Raw genomic sequence first — 19,224 nt, 5'->3', positions numbered from 1 at the left:
TATCTGACCTCAACTGCCTTGTCTCACACCTTACAATGAAGACTAAAGGAGCTCTGTCTATTTAACTTACCAGAGACAGGGTTCAGAGGTGACTTGATCATGGTCTCTAATTACCTACACAGGAAGATCATAGATCATAGAATCTTAGGACTGGAAGGGACTTTGAGAGGTCATCTAGTCCAGTCCCCTGCATTCCTGTCAGGACTAAGTATTATCTAGATCATCCCTGACAGGTGTTTGTCCAACCTGCTCTTAAAAATCTTCAATGATGGAGAGTCCACAACCGCCCTAGGCAATTTATTCCAGTGATGTCTGATACTGGAGGATTCTTTAATCCAACAGACAAAGGCATAACCTGATCTGATGGCTGGAAGTTGAAGTTAGGAAAATTCAATTTGGAAACAAGGCAGCTTTTTAAGTGTGAGGATCATTAACCATTGGAACAACTTACCTAGGAATATGGTAGATTCTCCATCACTTGGAGTCTGTAAAACGAGGCTGGGTGTCTTTCTAAAAGATGTTTCATGTTCAGCCACAAGATTCTGGCCTCTATAACAATCTTGAGTGCGTGGAATTCCATGGCTTGTGTTACACAGGCGGTCAGCCTAGATCATTGTAGTTGTCCCTTCTTGTGTTACTATGTCATCCTTGTTTATCATTAACCATCATTTACTGTTGCTAATGTACTGAAATGTCCACAAACGTGCAAGGTGCTTTTCAGACATACAATAATTATTTACTTTGTTCTCTTCAGGTGAATTTGGAGAAGTTTGTAGTGGGCGTCTGAAACTGCCTGGAAAACGCGAGTTTCCAGTGGCCATAAAAACCCTCAAAGTGGGCTATACTGAAAAGCAAAGACGAGATTTCCTGGGGGAAGCAAGCATCATGGGACAGTTCGACCATCCCAATATCATTCACTTGGAAGGTGTTGTCACAAAAAGTACGTACCCGCTGCTGTCTGCTCATTGATGAAGCAAATAGGCTGATCTTCGTTATAATCCCCGGGAGTCAGGAGAACTTGTTCAACTTTAAAGTGAAGGTTGCTAAACTTGTCATCTCTCACAAAAACAGCCAGGAAGGAACATTGTAGTTACTAAAACTGCAAACTAAAAAATGCACAGTGTGCCCCCATTGTGTTAAGTCCTGTACACACACAATGAGAGGTACTTTCTATCCTGAAGAGTTTGCAAGCTATTCAGACAAGACAAAGCATAATGAGGTGAAGTGACTTGCCCAAGATCATCCAGCCACTTAGTGACCAGAGCTGGGAAAAGAACACAGGTCTTCTAAGTTGTAGTGTTTCTGTAAATTTGTCATGACTGGATTAGCTGGGTTACCCAGAACACTATGGGATGGTGCCATGCTGCACCTTTCCCTTCCTCCCTCCCACTCTGTTGTGATGCAGTTAAATAATGCAGCAAGTTCCCAGCCTGCAGTGCTGCGAGTAGACTTATGTTTGTTGCACTGAGTGGCCCCTTTACTGAGGATAAAAGATGCCAGTAGGAACTTTGGTAGCAGGGCAGTGGGGCAGAAGCACATCTGAACAGGGTAGGACTATGAATGACCTTAACTAATGGCATGTCTACATTATAATGAGAACCGTAGCACTGGAGCTGTGGCAGCATGAGCAGCATCACAGACTGGTCACTCAAATACATACCCAGGGTCCCAGGTGGTCTTGTACAACCTGTGCTACGACCCGGCTTCACTGCTATTGTTACGCAAGCTAGCGCCATCAAAGCTAGCTCAGGTGTGCCTACACATTCTGCAGTCACACCTCTGATTGCAATATAGATATACTGTAACACAAGCTCCCTCTAGAACTGCCAGGAGTAATAGAAATCCCCCTTGCTGGGAGCGGGAGTGTGTGGGGTTCCTGGGGAAAGGTTAACTGTCAAATCATTGACTACATATCCCGGTACCAATGCCCCTGGAGTCTAACAGGTGGGTTAGCATAACCTTAAATAATTTCTTCAGACCAGTTTTGTTCCAGACTCTAGATTTTAAGATGGACTGAATGGATGAGACCTCTGAGCGTGTACAACCAGCCCATATGGGAGCTGTAGATACACACAAAAGGGTTGTGCTTGTTTGTCTTTTGCAAATATCAGAAAGATGTTAAGTTTTTATTGTCTTTTCACTCCAAAACAGCTTGAATGGTTTGTTTCAGACAAATTGTTTCTGGTCTGAGAATAAGCATGGAAATTTTCAAGTCCAAACGAAGTTTTGGAACAAAACTGAGATTATAGGGTTAAAGATGTTGAGCCAGATCCCCCAGCTGGTGTAAACCAGCTTTATCTGGCGCTTTGCAGATTTACAATGGTGGGGGGCGGGGGGCGGAATCAGGCATCTGGTTTTAATCATTTGCAGGATTTTTTGGCTGTTTCCAGCAAAAATTGAGCTTCATTAAAGGAAGCTATTTCTAGCCTTTTTTTGTTGCAAAGGGCCTTAACAATATTAGCCAATTTAGTTTTAACTCAGCATTGGAGGGAAAAAAAATCTTCAGCTGAGAAATGCCCACTTTAGTCTACCCATCTTAATGAGGGATAACTCCAAAGGTTGGTTGGAACCATTTAAATATCAACTTTATTGGTATTGTGGCAAAATTCCTACGATAGCCCACAGTCACCAGAGATAGCTTCGCAAATGTTATGGTTCTTTTTATTTAAAGCAATGAGGTATTTTAATTGGGATTTGCAAAACAAAAGCCCATAAAAAGTTCTAGCCACTCACTTTGTCTTTGCTTATCTACATTATCTGCAGTATTTTGAGAAGTGGTGTTTGTTTGCAGTCGAGTCTTTTTATTGTGTTTGTACTAGATTTAATTTCCTAAAAGATTTAGGAAAAAAATAAAATAATGAAAAATATCCTATGGCTTTGGGGGTACACGCAGCCTGCACTTGCATGTGCAAATCACGTAATTTGGTGTCTAACCTAACCCTCCGAATTTGCCCATTCCATTTCTGAGTTTTGCCTATCGAAAAATTTAGATAGGAAAAATAGTAGGCACCATTTTTTTTACTATTCTTTATATTACTATTTACAAAGTATATAACTAGTGCAACTTTAAAATATGTTACTTAACAGCTAAAATCCAGTGAACAATTCTATCTGACTAACTATGGAATACATGGTTGTGATGCATAGCGTAGAGGTTTTACCAGTATGAGTCTGGGATGAGAAGCCTTGTGCCTTAGGTACCATGAGTTCAACACTACAGAACTCAGAGCAAGGGAACATCGAACACTCTCAGCGTTAACCTTATGCCTTTCTAGGCATAAAACCAACATGATGAGAATACCTAGCTCTTATGTAGCACTTTCGTCAGTACAGCTCAAAGTACTTTACAAAGGAGGTCAGTATCATTATTACAAATGGGGAAACTGAGACAGAGAGCCATTAAAGTGGCTAGCCCAAAGTCACTGACCAAGTTGGGAACAGAACCACAGTCTCAGGCCAATGCACGATCTGCCAGGTCATATGATTGCTATGACCCTTCTATGGTTCTTGGTGGAAAACGCCTATGTCCAGCCCTACAGGGGTGTGTAATATTGGACTTTAATCATAGAATCATAGAAACACAGGGTTGGAAGGGACCTCAGGAGGTCATCTAGTCCAACCCCCTGCCTAAAGCAGGACCAATCCCCAACTAAATCAAGCTGTGACTTTTTTTTTGTCTAATCCAGGCCCGAGTCTTGTGCATCCTGGGCCTTGGGTAGTGTTACTTGTGGGACAGAATTCCACATTTAGAGAAGGAAGGTTGATTTTTCTTAGAGCAATGCTGTTTGAAGGTCTGATCCCAAACTCATTGAAATCTGCACAAGTCTTCCATTTACTTCAAATCCTTGAAGCTGCTCAGGGGATTGGATGTGAGATTAAATCTCAGGGAGAGGGATTGGGGGACAGGTAATGCAGTCATAGGCAAGTTATCATGTGTTCACCAATTTCCTGACTGCAGATCTATCACCTCCATCTATATGGTACTTATATCAGTTACATCATATATTATAATTCCTACGAGAGTAAGAAAATCACCACTAAAGAAGCAGAAAATACTAGCCCTGCCCACTCCCCCTCATAACTTCTTGAACTTTGTCTTGTTTGCTTCTGACACTGACACATACCATACAATCAATAGCATCCCTTCGTATGCCATAGAGCCTAGAAAATAAGTTGTCTGCACTAAAAATTGCTTTTAAAAAATGTTTAAAAATCGCTTTAGAAGAGTTAGCTGATCTTGGTCAGCCCTGGGCTCCCCCAAGTCTATTTCCGTTGCTGAGTTCTGTCCCTTCAAGCTGATCTGCATGGGTGGATAAGAGCTGTCACTGGTACTGCACTTCAGCCACTGAGTCCCTTGGGCTTCTGGTCCATTGTGAACTGCCTCCACTTGTATTAAGGCCTTAGCTACGGTCCTTTCTGGATATGCCTTTTCCTTGCCACTATTCCTGCAAATATTCAGGAGAGAGCAGACTATTTTACAGGCATAGTTTTTAATTCAGTGCCCTTGGCTCACATGTAATCAAGATTCAAACTAAAAAAAACAGAGTTGCACTGCCTTATGTTAAGAGTCTGCTTCTTTAAGAAGAGGGAGGATCCTGAATGAAGTAGCTCTGATTAATCTAATAAATTCTGGATCACCTGTTGCTTTCTACATTCCCCTGCCCCTTGGTAACGTCATACTCACTCTTGGCATAAGCCCGTTTGTTCACTTCAGTTGAAATTTTATATATAAAGTCTGTTTGGGTCCCAAACCCCAACATTTTCAAGGGCTGGAGGGAAAATAATTAATTTAAATTCAAATTCAAAATTTAAGTAACGTAAAACCGTGTTTCCCTTCTCTTTCAATAGTCCGTCCAAAATTGTAGCCACTGACCCCTTTCTTGATTTTTTTCAGGCTAAAATTCCATTTTTAAAGAAAACCAAATTTTTAAATATAAACACCAAACCCCAACAAAGTCCTGGATTGTTTACGTAATTAGCACATGGTCATCTGAAAAATAGTGACTGCTGGATAATAAATATGGGGAGATTTTTCAGGTGTGCCTAAGAGTTTTAGGAGCCCAAGCCCTATTGGAAGTCAATGAGAGGCCCTGAATCCTGTAAGTGCCTAGCTAAATCAATGGAGTGACATTTTACCCTGTGCAAATGCGAGGGAGGCAGGAGGAATGGTTATGTGTTAGCCTGGGACTGGGGGGACCTGCGTTCCATTCTGTGTTCTATCAAGGCTTGTTGTGTGACCTTGCATAAGTCACATCGTTTCTCTGCACCTCACTTTCTCATCAGTAAAAAATTCTCTGAAGGGTTCAATTCCCTACTTTGCCGCAGGCTTCTCACTTCATCTCTCGGAGCCACAAAGAGACAAGTCTGCGTCACAAAGCTGATCAGGGCCCGAGCTACATTCATGCCCCTTCTCACTGATCTACCAGTATATGCTTGACATTTGTGTAAATGACTAGGGTGACCAGATGTCCCGATTTTATAGGGACAGTCCCAATTTGGGTTTTTTTTTCTTATATAGGCTCCTATGACCCCCCACCATCTGTCCTGGTTTTTCACATTTGCTGTCTGGTCACCCTAGTAAAAGACATTCACACCCACTCCAAGTCCCCTTCCTACTGCCAGAAAGAAGCCAGAGTGCAAATAAGAATCAGGCCAGTTGGTCAGGAAAGCCGGCACTTGTTGAATCTCACTCTGTTTGTAATTTTGGTTTCATGCTGTCTAGTATGATACTAATTTATTCTACAGTTACTCTCCGTTTGCAGCACACTGATAATGAAACATAAGTGCTAGGGAATCTTCTAATTGAGACTGAAGTTGGGACCCTGATTAGTACTCCTCAGGGTGGTATCAGATTGAGCTGCTATCTTTGCTCTAACACTGCCTGGTAGTGTCAGAGGTAAGGGACCCAACTTTGCAGTCCTTTGCGATCTGTCCTTAAACGGGGCACACCATAAAGGCAGTGATGTCTGCAGAGATTTGATGACTGAAGAGCCTGTCTTTTACCTTCAATTACTCATTTATGATGCACAGAGACATCTTGCTGTAATGCACGCACACACGCACAGCGGGGGCTTTGGGGAGTTTCACAGGCTCTTTTTATTTAAAAGACTGACTTTTTTCACATTAAAAACCAACAACCTTCCAAAGAATAGCAGAATGGAAATATACCAGGCCCTGAGCAAGTTCTGGAAGAAAGAAACCCCAGCCCTGGTCCTGCAGGGTGCTGAGTACTTCCTCTATAGGATGTTGTGCTCTGCCAGCTCTTCCTTGAATGGGAGGAAAGACCACTCTACACTCTTCTGCTTTTCTGGGCAAAAAAAGCTGCCCCACTCCTCCAGAAGAAGTAGGAGAGCAGAACAGAAATCCAGTTACGTTTTTACAGCAGATGCTGCTACGTCACCAGTGGTACTGATTTAAAGGCGAACAGGATCAGATCTACACAGGGACTTAGGCATTGCAGAGCTTCCCCCATAACCCTTAGCCCAGTGGTTAGGGCACATACCTGGGATATAGGGGACCCATTTCAATGCCCCACTCTGCCTGAGGAGGAGAAGGGATTTGCACAGATATCTCCCCTCTCTGAGTGCTCTGACTATGGGATATTATGTTATGGGACTCCCTCAGTCTCCCTTGTTCAAGCCATCCCACTCTAATTAAATATGAATTGGGCCAGAGGACAATTGAGGATCGCTCTATAGACCAGTGGTTAGAGCAGTCCCCGAGAGGTAATCATGCATCATTCTACTTCAGGGGTGGCAGACCTGCCAGGTCAGAGTTTCTCCCAGAAAACAGTCTTAGGGCTTTATTGTGAACTTTGACTCGGGGAAGCCAAACGGGGCCAGTGAATAGGGAGGCCACAGAGCTCAGTTCCAAGTTCAATCACAGACTTGCTACGTGATGTTGGGCAAGTCACTTCACCTATCGATCTTGCAAACGGAGATTACAATACACACCCTCCTTCCCGAAGCACCTAAGATTGACAGAGGACAAACACCAAATGTCATTATAATGGCAATAGCGATACCAATGTTGCGGGAGTGGCAGTGGCAAGGGGTTGATGGCTCAAGCACAAAAGAGCTGAGTTCTGTTCCTAGTTTTGCCACTGATCATCCGGTGACCACACTTCTGTTTCCTCTCCTGTCCTTATTTGTTTAGATTGTTAGATCTTTTGTGGTAGAGACTATGTTTGCACTGGGTCCTGATCTCATGTAGAGCCCTGAGCTGCCACAGTAATATGAATAATAATACAGCTGCCAAATCTTTAACTCATACAAGGGGGTAACTCCAATGCTCATTAAGAAATTTAAAAAATGCAAACCCACAATGCTCCAGGGTCGTATCTGCACGGCACTCAGCGTTTTGATTGATGAATACACAATTATGTTTATTTACATAGATTATTAAACCATAAATTAGTCAAACAATTAACATGACAGGAATGTACAAAGGTTAAGATCAACTTAAACAGCAAAATAGGAAATTATTTTAAGAGCAGTTACCTTTATAATCATGTTATGACATGCAGCAGCTTTAGCTGATCATTTCAATGCGAGTCATTGTAATGCAGTTTAGAAATAATTGATGGTTTCTCTTTTGTCTGTGCTTCATGCTAGTTAATGGAAATTGATTTAAATAAAAAATAATGTACATGTTCTTTATAAGATTTCATTGACTGTATAAGGCCTGGAGCAAGCCACACTGATTAGTGCTATGTCGTTGTAGCAAGCTAGTGAGAAATGAGATATAAAAACTGAGCAAAAACTATATATAATTACCATTAAAATGACTCGGGCATGAAAATTAATCAAATGGAGTTGGAAAAACATTCTTACCCCTACCAACTGTTGGAGGCCACAGTCTTCTTTGAACTTTTGTTTGGATCATCTTTTTTCTTCTCCCTGAATTAGGCCATATTTTCAGTACACGTATCTGGAGAAAAACCTTCCTTTTTCGGTTACTATATTTAGTAGAGAGTATACTTAACATCCACAGCCAAAGTTTGGCTCTAATTGCAACTCCAGAAGGGTTCCTGGGTGTAATTGGGTGCACTTCTTTTTAAACATAGAAACTGGTGTACTGAGTCAGCTTGTCCATCCTATAGTCCAGTGTTTCCCAAACTTGGGATGCCGCTTGTGTAGGGAAAGCCCCTGGCAGGCCAGGCAGGTTTGTCTACCTGCCACGTCCGCAGGTCCAGCTGATCGCGGCTCCCACTGGCCGCGGTTCACTGCTCCAGGCCAATGGGAGCTGCGGGAAGTGGCACGAGCCAAGGGCCATACTGGCCTCTGCTTCCAGCAGCCCCCATTGGCCGGGAGCAGCGAACCGCAGCCAGTGGGAGCCGCAAGTGGCCGAACCTGTGGATGCGGCAGGTAAACAAAACGGCCCGGCCCGCCAGGGGCTTTCCCTACACAAGCGGCATCCCAAGTTTGGGAAACACTGCTCTAGTCTAACGCATCATGGTCCATCTACTTCAGTATTTTATCTTTAACAGTGGGCAGCACCTGGCACTTCAGAAGAAGGTGCAAAAAACAAACAAGCAAACAAAAAACCCTCAGTAGGCAGTTATGATGGTCTGTCTCCAATAGTTAGAGATTGGTTTAAACCCTAAAGCGTAGGGTATTCACTTCCAAAGGATTTTTTAAATGTAGTTGCTATTTTAACTTTGGATATTGTTGTTATCCATAGAAGTGTCTAATCCTTCTTTGAATCCCACCAAGTTCCTGGCATCAAAATCATGTGGCAATGAGTTCCATAGGCTTCATGATGAAGCACAAATCATTGGGCCAAATTTATCCCCCCAGCATCACTGGAATGACACCTGGAATGAATATCGCCCATTTGTACGAGAGGTCACGTCATTTAGACCTCACGTGTGTGTGATGACATTCCTTCGCACAGCCCTGGGTTGGTGGTTGGAGAGGGTTTGGGGGTTGTGATTGGAAGTTCTACTTCCTCCCTTTTGTGCCAGTTTTGGTAGGTCTTTGCAGAGGTTCTTCATTACCTCATACAGTTCAACATCCGCAAGAGTGGCCACTCTGCTTCCTTCTCCTCCTCCATCGATTTAGCTCCCCACAATGGTTGGGAAGTTTCATCTGGTGCAATGGAACCTGGGTTCCTTTGGGCAGAGCACGTTTCACAGGCTTTCAGCTCACTCAAGGAGAAAAGACGAAGCTGAGTTGGTGGTTAAGGCCCTGGGCTGGTCTCATCATCTGGTTCAATTTCTGGCCCTTCTCCTGAATCCCTGTGTGATGTTATCACCCAACCTGGCTGTGACTCAGTTCCCCATCTCTAATATGAGGATAACAATATTTCCTTTATCCCACCCATTGCAAGTCTTATCTAATTAGACTGGAAGCTCTTTGGGGCAGGGACTGTCTCTCACTGTGGATCTGTACATGTTTGTGACTGACAGATGGGTTCAACATGGCTGTGTGTGCACATTAAGAATCAGAGTGGACAAACTCGGGGGGCGGGTTCTTTTAGATGAATTGCAGCTAATAAACTTGCGATCTTCCTTTTTTCAGGTAAGCCAGTAATGATAGTGACAGAGTACATGGAGAATGGCTCTCTCGATACATTTTTAAAGGTAAGATTCAAAATGCTCAGATGGTTTTTCTTGGAGGACAATGGGGTGTCCTGTAAAGGTCATTCCCCCTGGGAAATACTGTGAAGTGCTGGTGGAGTTACAGCTCCCCAAGTCCTCGCTCCATCTACCACAATACAAATAAATAAAATAACAACAAAATGCAAAGCGCCTTTTCCTTTCTGTGAGGAGCGCTGCATCGAAAAGCACCGGTTTTCATGCCGCCCTTTACACAACTGCATTTTGGCACCAACCCTCCAAATGACCCTGTGGAGTAAAGATTTACATGTGTTTGATGATACTTTGTCAGTAGTGAGGATTAGATGATGTGGGCAAGACACACGGGGGCGGGAAGGGGGTTTGCATGTGACCTGTGTTGTTTACAACCTTGACTCGGAGGGATAGTCATCTGTGGGGTTTTTACATATGTTACCCTTCTGCCAGGTGGAGCCAGCAGCAACCAGGGCCGGTTCAATATCGATGGGTTCCTTTTCAACCATACAACACAGAACCGGCTCGAGCCCCCACCCAGTAACCTGGGAAAATTACACACCACCCTGGGCGCCTCTGAGAACCAATACTCCCCCACTCACAAGAACAGAGTCTGAGTGTAGAAAAGAAACTTTTAATGAAAGGAGAGAAGTTACCCGAGATTAATTAGGGAAAATGACACAAGCAGGATTCATAACCATAAAACTGTGAGCAGGACACCCACCCCTTCCGCCTCATGTTCTTGCGTTATACAACCAAAAGTCTCTTTACTATGCCCCACTAACAGTGGCTTTCCTTGGTCAGTGAGGACCCAGGGTTCAGAGGTGCATCTGTGTGAGCTCACCTCCTACCCAGGGAAGAAGGCACTTTCCTTCCTCCCCCATCTGAGCACTTGCTCTGGCTGGCTGCCCTGCCAGCCACTCACTCTGCAGGCCACCCTGCAAGCTGCTTGTTCTGCTGGCCGCCTCGTGAGCCACCTGCTCACCGCTCTCACAGGCCGCTCCTGCCGGCCGCCCGTCAGCCAGTCAACTTCTGTTGCTACCTGCTACTGTGACCTCTGCAGGTTAGTCTCTTAGGGCACGGCTTCACTACCAATGTTAAAATGCTGGTCGTGGCAGCGCTTTAACATGGCTTGTGTAGTTGTGGCACCAGTGCTGGGAGAGAGCTATCTCAGCACTATAAAAAAACCCACCTCCACGAGGGGTGCGGGGACCCAGCGCTGGGGCACTGTCTACACTGGCACTCTACAGAGCTGAAATTTGCAGCGCTCAGGGGGTGTTGTTTCACCCCCTGAGCGAGAAAGTTGCAATGCTGTAAAGTGCCAGTGTAGACAAGCCCCTAGTGATTTTTTGCTCTTAGCAGGCTGGGCAGACACACAGTTCCACCTCAACTGATTTCAGCTCTGATTGAGCATTTAAAGTAACAAAGAGGCTCCCAATGAAGCCTGTTTAGCCTTTTCTTTGAACACTGGGGAGAAACAGGTTAAATCAGACTGGGGACCCTTGAGGAGAGTCCTCACCCCTCTTACTTTCACAGGGGTCTGGCATTTGAGCCCCTGGCTTACTGGGGTCCTTTCAACTGAGGGTGACCCCCTCATTTGGGACAGGGTAAGCACAGTTCTCCTCCCCTTTATTCATACCATAATGACAGCACCATTGATAACAGCATTTCATTACCCCTGCATTCACTACTAAAGTGAATTGTAACCCAACACCAGCCAAAGTTGATTACTTTGAGCAACACTGTTCTATCTGCTGGATATTTAAGCAGAGTAGGTGTGTTCATGTAAATACAGTTTGCTCCTGAAGTCTCTCCCCTTCCTAGCTAGCTGCCAGGGGAGAATTCATTCTGACCCTACTTACATAGATATGTGTGTACACTATATGTGTTACATTAGAAAATTCTCTAATCATGAGTTAAGAACTCTGTTGTCTCAGATTAGTCTTTAGAGATCACTATTCCAAACAATGACACCTTCAGGAGCCTCTGGGCCGGAGCATCATGGTCATTAATTATGAATTCCCCTATTTGCCTTTGCATGAGACTTGCCCCTGACTCGTTATTTGTGCATGTATGTAACTTAGGGTGTGAAGAACACTGCACAATGTGATTGAAATCCCCCCTTATCTTTGCAGAAGAACGATGGGCAGTTCACTGTCATTCAGCTGGTTGGGATGCTGAGAGGCATTGCGTCAGGCATGAAGTACCTGTCAGACATGGGTTACGTACATAGAGACCTTGCTGCCAGAAACATCCTCATCAACAGCAATTTAGTGTGCAAAGTGTCTGACTTCGGACTCTCCAGAGTCCTAGAAGATGACCCTGAAGCAGCGTACACAACAAGGGTAGGTTCTGGGGATACTGGACCATTGAACTAAAGGAAATGAGGGAGATGGCCAAGTGGCATTTTCAAAAGTGCTCACGCTTGCAGTTGGAGCCGGATTTTGAAAAGGACTCAGTGTCCATCAGTTGTCATTTCGCTTAGGTGCCTACATTGGCCATGTGACTGACAGGCTAAGAGTGCTGCCCATCCCATGTTTCGGGAGGTCCAGAGTAGACTTGCTCATCGAGACAGAACTTGTTAGAGGCAGGCAGCTCGAACCCAGGCAACAAAAATCAAGAACAGACCGCTGAAAGAAATCCCACAGAGCTTCATGCAAACAGGCTAGGGCGTCCATAAACTCTGATACAGGGAGACCTATTCATCATATCTATCAAATATATTAATATATACCGCCGGTATTGAAAATGTACTGGAAACATTGTGAGAATGAGACCTTTGGTAATAGTGACAGTTGGATGGAATCCTCTTATCATAGCTTCAGCTCATATTCACCAATATATACATGTAATTTTTGTTACACATATGATTAAAGTATCATATTGTATGTAACATAAATTTACCATCTGTGCTCAGATCCCTCCAGTAACTCAGAGCCACCACCTTATCTGGAGATTTCACCCTAGAAAAATGTTGGCAACTGGAGCCTACCTGTCCACTGGAGGATCAGAACCTAGTTAGGCATATAAGGGTTCCTTGGAGCCAGATCTTCATCTGGGATAAACAGTTATGATATGCTGAGTGGCATTAGCTAAGAATCTGGTCCCCACTGGCTTAAGGTTTGAACTAATAATGCTTCACTGAAGAAAAATTGTGAGAATAAGGTTTTCTAAAAATATACCTGAAATTTTACTGTTTTTGCAGAGGTAAAAATTGTTTGAAGAGGTTCCCTGAATATCCCCTAGCCTTGCATGTAGCTCATTTCTGGGAGCAAGGGCTTTCAAAGGGGGGCCTATTTTGATATAATTCAAGGAAAACAATTCTTTAAATCCTGACTAATATCCTCTTTTTAATCCTGAAAATCTTAGGGATGATTTATATTATCATTAAAGTATTATTATAATTTGCATAAAGTTAAACACCTAAAAATTAGAAAGCAGGGAGAAAACCCTAAATCTGAAATCCCTAGATGTATGCAGGGAGACGTTAGTTATGCAAGAAATATTACAAAAAATCAATAATAATCAAAGAGAGAAGGAATCATTGATGGTTTTGTCACTCATCTGGCCTCCCCATCTCTTACGTAGGCCTCTGTCTTGCAATCAAGTTTGCACTGGCTGACGTTGCATTCATGTGGAACCTTGTTGATTTCAGTGGCCCACCTACCTGGATCCAACTGCAGGATTGGGGTCAAAGATCTGTAAAATAAAATCCAGCCCCCTGCCCTGTAATTTGCATGAAGTTCACATTACACCAGAGTCACCTAGAGCTTTTAAGATGTTTGTTCCATCCCCATTTGCTGTCAGAAACTCTTGAAAGTTCACTGTATCGATTGCTTGAGTGCTTAGCTTTTCCTCCTACCACCCAGCGCAACATAACAGAGATGTGGCTGCTAAACGTGTTCCAGCATTCAAATGGAATTTAAACAACAACCCTTCAGGTCAGCCAATTAGTAGTCAGCTCCAAATGCTTATGGGCTGAGATAATATGGAGAAGGGTCTCATGCTGTCAAGCAGATTTACTTTACAATTCTACATCTCTTTCCAGCATCATTCAGGAATAGAAAAAAAAACCTCCCTCGATGCTCTAAGAAATGTTGCTTTTCTCTCCCCCTCCCCCTTCTGTTTTTTGCACACAAGGGAGGGAAGATCCCGATCAGATGGACAGCCCCAGAAGCCATCGCCTTCCGCAAATTCACCTCGGCCAGTGACGTCTGGAGCTATGGGATAGTGATGTGGGAAGTAGTGTCTTATGGAGAGAGACCCTACTGGGAGATGACCAATCAAGATGTAAGTACTTGCCAAAGCCACTGTATGACAAGTCTCTTGCTATCAGAGACAGAACTGGCGCAGTGCTTTCAGTCTGAAAGTGACAGCTGCTTTTAAAAAGCCCAGTGAAATGATTTTGCTTTCCCCCTGAAATTTCTTTTATTGAATGCCCTTTTATGCCGCAGCTCAAAACAAGCTTTGCATAAAGAGAAGTAAGTCTGCACGGAGTAAAGACTGTCTCCCTTGGCAGACTGCTGTAGTGCAACTGATGCGGTTATTATCAGAGTCCATCAGTATTATGTTTAAAGATGAAGGTCTGCCAAAGGATGCATATTGATAAATGACATAATTTCAGCTACATTTACAAACTCATCCAGTCAACTATAGCAAAAGCCCTTTGGGTTCCATTTTTATTTCATTTAAAATTTACTGGGAATGTATCAGTGTTTATTATAAAAATTAAAAAATGAGTAAAAATCAGTACGAAAAATTAACTTCACGGTTTTCTGGGTAAATATTGAGGTTAATATTGGGGGACAGGAGGAGAGGAAAAAAGCAACAAATAGATAAAAGTGAGAGTATTTAAAATAAAAGCAGTGTAAGCTGTGGTTTATTTCATGAACTGTACATGAATAGTACATATACATGTGTATTGTGGCAAAGTTCCTCCTCTCCTCTAGTAGGTCCTGCGCTTATTGGCGGATTTCCTCCCCTCAGTGGTCTTCCCCTTGGATGAAACCCACAGTCTGGATCACCTCCTCCTATGTCTGATTAGGAGTAGCGAGGCTTGGGGGGAACCCGGACCCGCCGTCTACTCCGGGTTCCAGCCCAGGGCCCTGTGAATTGCAGCAGTCTCTATAGTGCTACTTGTAACCGCTGCTTGACCGCTACAGCTCCCTGGGCTACTTCCCCATAGCCTCCTTCAAACACCTTTCTTATCCTCACCATAGGATCCTCCTGGTGTCTGATACTGCTAGATTGTATGGTGTTTCCTCAATCCTCCAGTAGTACCCCCTCTCAGTTCTTAGTTCCTTGTGTCTCTGGCTCCCAGCTCCTCATACGCCCTTCCTTCCTCTGGCTCCTCCTCCTTGACTGGAGTGAGCTCCCCTTTTTATACCAGGTGCCCTGATTAGCCTGCCCTGATTGGCTGAAGGTGCTCCAATCAATGTAGCTCTTTCCGGTGCCTTCTAGAAAGTTCTTAATTGGCTCCAGGTGCCTTAATTACCCTGGAGCAACTGCCATTTTGATTCCCATGGTACTAGGGATTTGCTTAGCCTGGGGCTAACATACCTGTTCCTGAGTACTTTCCTGTAGCCATCCTTCCTTGCTCCATCACAGTATGCATATGTATTTTCTACTACCTTGCCTTACTTTAGCAGCCAGCTCACATTTACACTTAGACTAATTTATCAGTAACATAAACACATCTACTTAATGTCATGGATTGGATTTTCTTAACATAATCCATATTTCCATATACTTGAATGGTCCGAAATTTGGGTGAAAAAATCAGCAAAAACTGAAAACAAAGTTACCCAAGTATAGCTTAATTTTCGAGATCCGTCTGTATTAGTGAGAGCTTGCTTCCTTGAGAGAAAGGGAGGTGATGTGGTATAATGGACAGGGCTCTTTACCTAGATCCTCTTCCTGCCTCTGCCATTGACCGTGAGCATGACACTTCATCACTTTTTCCCCTCCAACCCTTTGTCTTGTTTGCTTTGAAGAGTTTGAAGTCTAAGGACTGGGCTACACTAGCGGCGGTGGCGGGGGGGAGTTTGAACTAAGATACACAACTTCAGCTACACTATTTGCGTAGCTAAAATCAAAATATCTTAGTTCGACTTACCTGGCTCCCCTCACGGCGACGAGTTGACTGCTGTAGCTCCCCCATCGACTCCGCTTACTCCTCCTGCCGAGGTGGAGTACGGGCGTCGATTCGGGGATCGATTTATCACGTCTAGACAAGACGTGATAAATCGATCCCCGATACATTGAACACTACCCGCCAATCCGGCGGGTAATATAGACGTACCCTAAATAAGGATGGTCTCTCATCGTATGTAGACATTGCCTAGCACAATAGGGCAGTACACTCTTTGCTAGGGCTATACGTGCCCACATGCTCAGGGTTTAGCTGATCGCCATATATGGGGTCGGGAAGGAATTTTCCTCCAGGGCAGATTGGCAGAGCCCTGGGGGATTTTTCGCCTTCCTCTGCAGCGTGGGGCATGGGTCACTTGCTGGAGGATTCTCTGCACCTTGAAGTCTTTAAACCACAAGCTGAGGACTTTAATAGCTCAGACATAGGTCAGGGGTTTGATACAGGAGTGGGTGGGTGTGATTCTGTGGCCTGTGTTGTGCAGGAGGTCAGACCAGATGATCATAATGGTCCCTTCTGACCTTAAAGTCTATGAGTCTACTTAGATTTGGAGCAGGCCCTGTCTTTGTGTTCTGTTTGTACAGCACCTAGCACAGAAGGGTCCTGGACCATGGCTGGGTTCTTAGGAACTAGGGTAACACAAATAAATAATAATAATGGAACAGATGCTTGGGCCTGTGAGGTGCTGAGCGTCTACCAAGAATGCGCAGTATCCTGCAAGGTTGTGTTTTAAATCAATGTACCATCAGATTGGCACATTTTAGTCGCTGCAGAACGTATGCCAGCTGTAGCACCATAATTTTATCCCTGTGATGAGAGAGATGAGTAAAACTAAAGCAAACAAAATGTTTCAGTTAAATGCTGCAAACTCAAGTCCTGTCGTTTTTAGCGAGTTCAAAGAAAAGTCCGGGGATATCAATCCAAGGGACCAATCCAACTGCTGGTTAAGTCAAGGAAACTTGAATAAATGGGAGTTGCATCAGACCCAAGATGGTTACCTTGTTTCACTTTTACTGCAGTAGCTTGCCTGTATAATAGAGCTTTTTTTAATTCTAAAGTAACTCAAACCACTCTGCAGACTTGGGGCAAGAGTCAGCAGGGCCAGCTCCAGACACCAGCTTAGCAAGCAGGTGCTTGGGGCAGCCACTCCGGAGCGGGGCGGCATGTTCAGCTATTCGGCGGCAATTCAGCGGAGGGTCCCTCACTCCCGCTCGGAGCGAAGGACCTCCCGCTGAATTGCCGCAGATCGCGATCGCCGCTTTTTTTTTTTTTTAATAGCTGCTTGGGGCGGCAAAACCCCTGGAGCCAGCCCTGAGAAACCACCCATGTGCAGAGAGCCGCAACAAGGCCTGCCTGTCACATCAGTCCCACTGTGAGCAGGTGTGTGTATCTCTCTGGCAGCTGGAAGCATGTGTGCTGCAGTGTCACTAAGAACAGCAGGCTTTCACAAGCTGGTCAAAACACAAGGTGCTACCAGGGACTAAGAAGTCTTAAGCAAAATTTGTCCTTTCACCCCATTGCTGCTGGGGTTCAAGCCAGCCCCGCCACCCCTGGAGTGAAGAGTTTTCCCTCCCCGCCTTCGGGTTGCACAGCTTCTCTTGCCCTGGTTGCCTTCACACTCAGCAGCCCACAGACAACAGCAGCAGCTGCTCCCCTCAGCACACAGAGGGCTGTATGTAACCTGCTGCTCCCAGAAGCCCTTGCTTGCTCCCCGCTGGATGCCTTAACTCAGTCAGGTGCTCTCCCTCAGGACTACAAAGCACCCTGAATGCCTGGCCTTACAACAGTAATTTAGACCAGGTTATATCCTTAAGGGGCCTGTATACCCTGGATTTTGATTGTGCACTGGCTCCGTTGAGACATCTGACTGGGAGTGAGCAAGGGCTTCTGGGAGAAGCATGAAGATCTCTGTGCTCTGTGGGGAGCGGCTGCACGGGAATGAATTCAGTGTGCAAGTCAGACAGTGGGTGAGGTCCTCAGGTAATGCAAATCAGCAATGCTTTATTGACTTCCCTGGTGCTATGCTGATATAACACCCAGGAGTTGATCCAGTCCACAGTGAATGGAGGGGGCGGGGTAGTATTCAGCGAAGATTAAAAAACAATGTAATAAAATATAGTATGGTGCAATTAATCAATGTGATGGATAGATAGAATATCAATTTAATTTTCATCGGGGAAATAAATGATTTTATATCGCGAAGTGACAGCAGCAATTTTGCTGTGTGCTGCTGTCCTCTTCGGCCTTAGTAAGTTGTTTAAAAATAAGTTGGTGCATCCTGCCTCACTCTGTGCACACACTCCAGCCTGCACATTGAACCAAGCAGGAAAAGCATGCGGTCAAGTGATTAATGACTGTAAGGTAATGCATAGACACTACGGGGTCTTTCATGACAATTGCATGCTTCACTTAACCTTACGTTCTCAAAAGTGCTCAGAACCCACAAGTGGAGACAGATTTTCAGAAGGGCTCAGCTTCCATTTCGGTATGTAGCTAAAGGAGGGGACAAGCTTTCGAGACGGTTCAGCGCCCGTCATTATCTTCCAAGGGAGCTGCTTTAGAAAAGTTGGCCCCGTTACTTCGGTGCCTAACCGAGAGCTGAGCTTTTGTGAAAATCTGGCCCTACATGACTCTCACTATAGGCATGATTGAGTAGTGACTGGTCACTAGAATACCAGACCATTTCTCATAATTCTGCTGCTGAGCGGCTTTCTTATTGTCTCATGAGTTAGATTTTGGCTTTTTTCTGACATAAGATTTTCAGTCAATAGCAAATTCCCATTTCCTTGCATAGAGAGCGGAATGAATAGGATCCAAAGCTGGTTGCACTGTATTACTTTTAATGGGACAGTATTACTTTTAAGGCCAGCATTGTAAGAAATGCAGGGTACCATCCTACCTCCAAGCAAGGATAATCACTGTAGTGGAAAGAGAAGCCTGGGAAACCTAATTCATAGAGTTCCCTTTGAATTCTGCCCTGGTCTGAACCCCATAGCCCAGGAAGAAGCTGCACTCCATTCATCCACAAATGCTCCAAGATACACATGGGTCCCAGGGGCCTGCAGAAGGTATTCATTCCAATTCCCCTTGCCTACTCTTTGCTGCCTGGTTCCTACATATCCCTGGACAGTACCGAATGCAGGAGCTAGGCTTCAAAGGCAGTTCTAAAGTGTGCTTCACAACATGGAAAAAGAATACAGCTCCTCTGGCTCTAGGAACTTCGTGAGACAGGTTGGGAAGACTCTAGCAGAGACCAGCAGGCATTTGATCACTGCCCCTTTCTACCTGCTCCACCTCTGCAGAGAGACTTCTGGGATGAAGGGAGCATGTCACATGGGCAAAACTCCCCTTCTCCATGGCGGCAACCTCTCCCCAACACACACAGGGGAGCAGGAGACCCAATGTTTAAAATAAAATGGTCTTGTCCTTTTGGTGTTAGCAATTACCTTGACCATAAAAGTTCCTTTGGAGACTCCTGCTTCTCCCTTATTTTATCTAGCGCCTC

The 19,224-nt window shown here is 44.6% G+C and overlaps 1 protein-coding gene across 6 annotated transcripts in view; it reads left to right on the top strand.

Annotated features, from left to right (window-relative positions):
* Positions 1 to 19,224, top strand: part of EPHA5 (EPH receptor A5) — a 334,695-nt gene that overhangs the window by 289,828 nt on the left and 25,643 nt on the right. For all 6 annotated transcript variants that reach the window (XM_039540351.1, XM_039540355.1, XM_039540353.1 and 3 more), the window contains 4 exons: positions 755 to 940; positions 9,522 to 9,583; positions 11,707 to 11,916; positions 13,712 to 13,861. In XM_039540351.1, coding sequence (XP_039396285.1) covers positions 755 to 940; positions 9,522 to 9,583; positions 11,707 to 11,916; positions 13,712 to 13,861 — 608 coding nt within the window. The remainder of the gene's footprint in view (positions 1 to 754; positions 941 to 9,521; positions 9,584 to 11,706; positions 11,917 to 13,711; positions 13,862 to 19,224) is intronic.

This window comes from Mauremys reevesii, linkage group 5 (genome assembly GCF_016161935.1).
Source record: "Mauremys reevesii isolate NIE-2019 linkage group 5, ASM1616193v1, whole genome shotgun sequence".
Taxonomy (NCBI): Eukaryota; Metazoa; Chordata; order Testudines; family Geoemydidae; genus Mauremys; species Mauremys reevesii.
The sequence above is the reverse complement of the archived record's forward strand: the minus strand, read 5'-3'. Positions and strand labels throughout refer to the sequence as shown.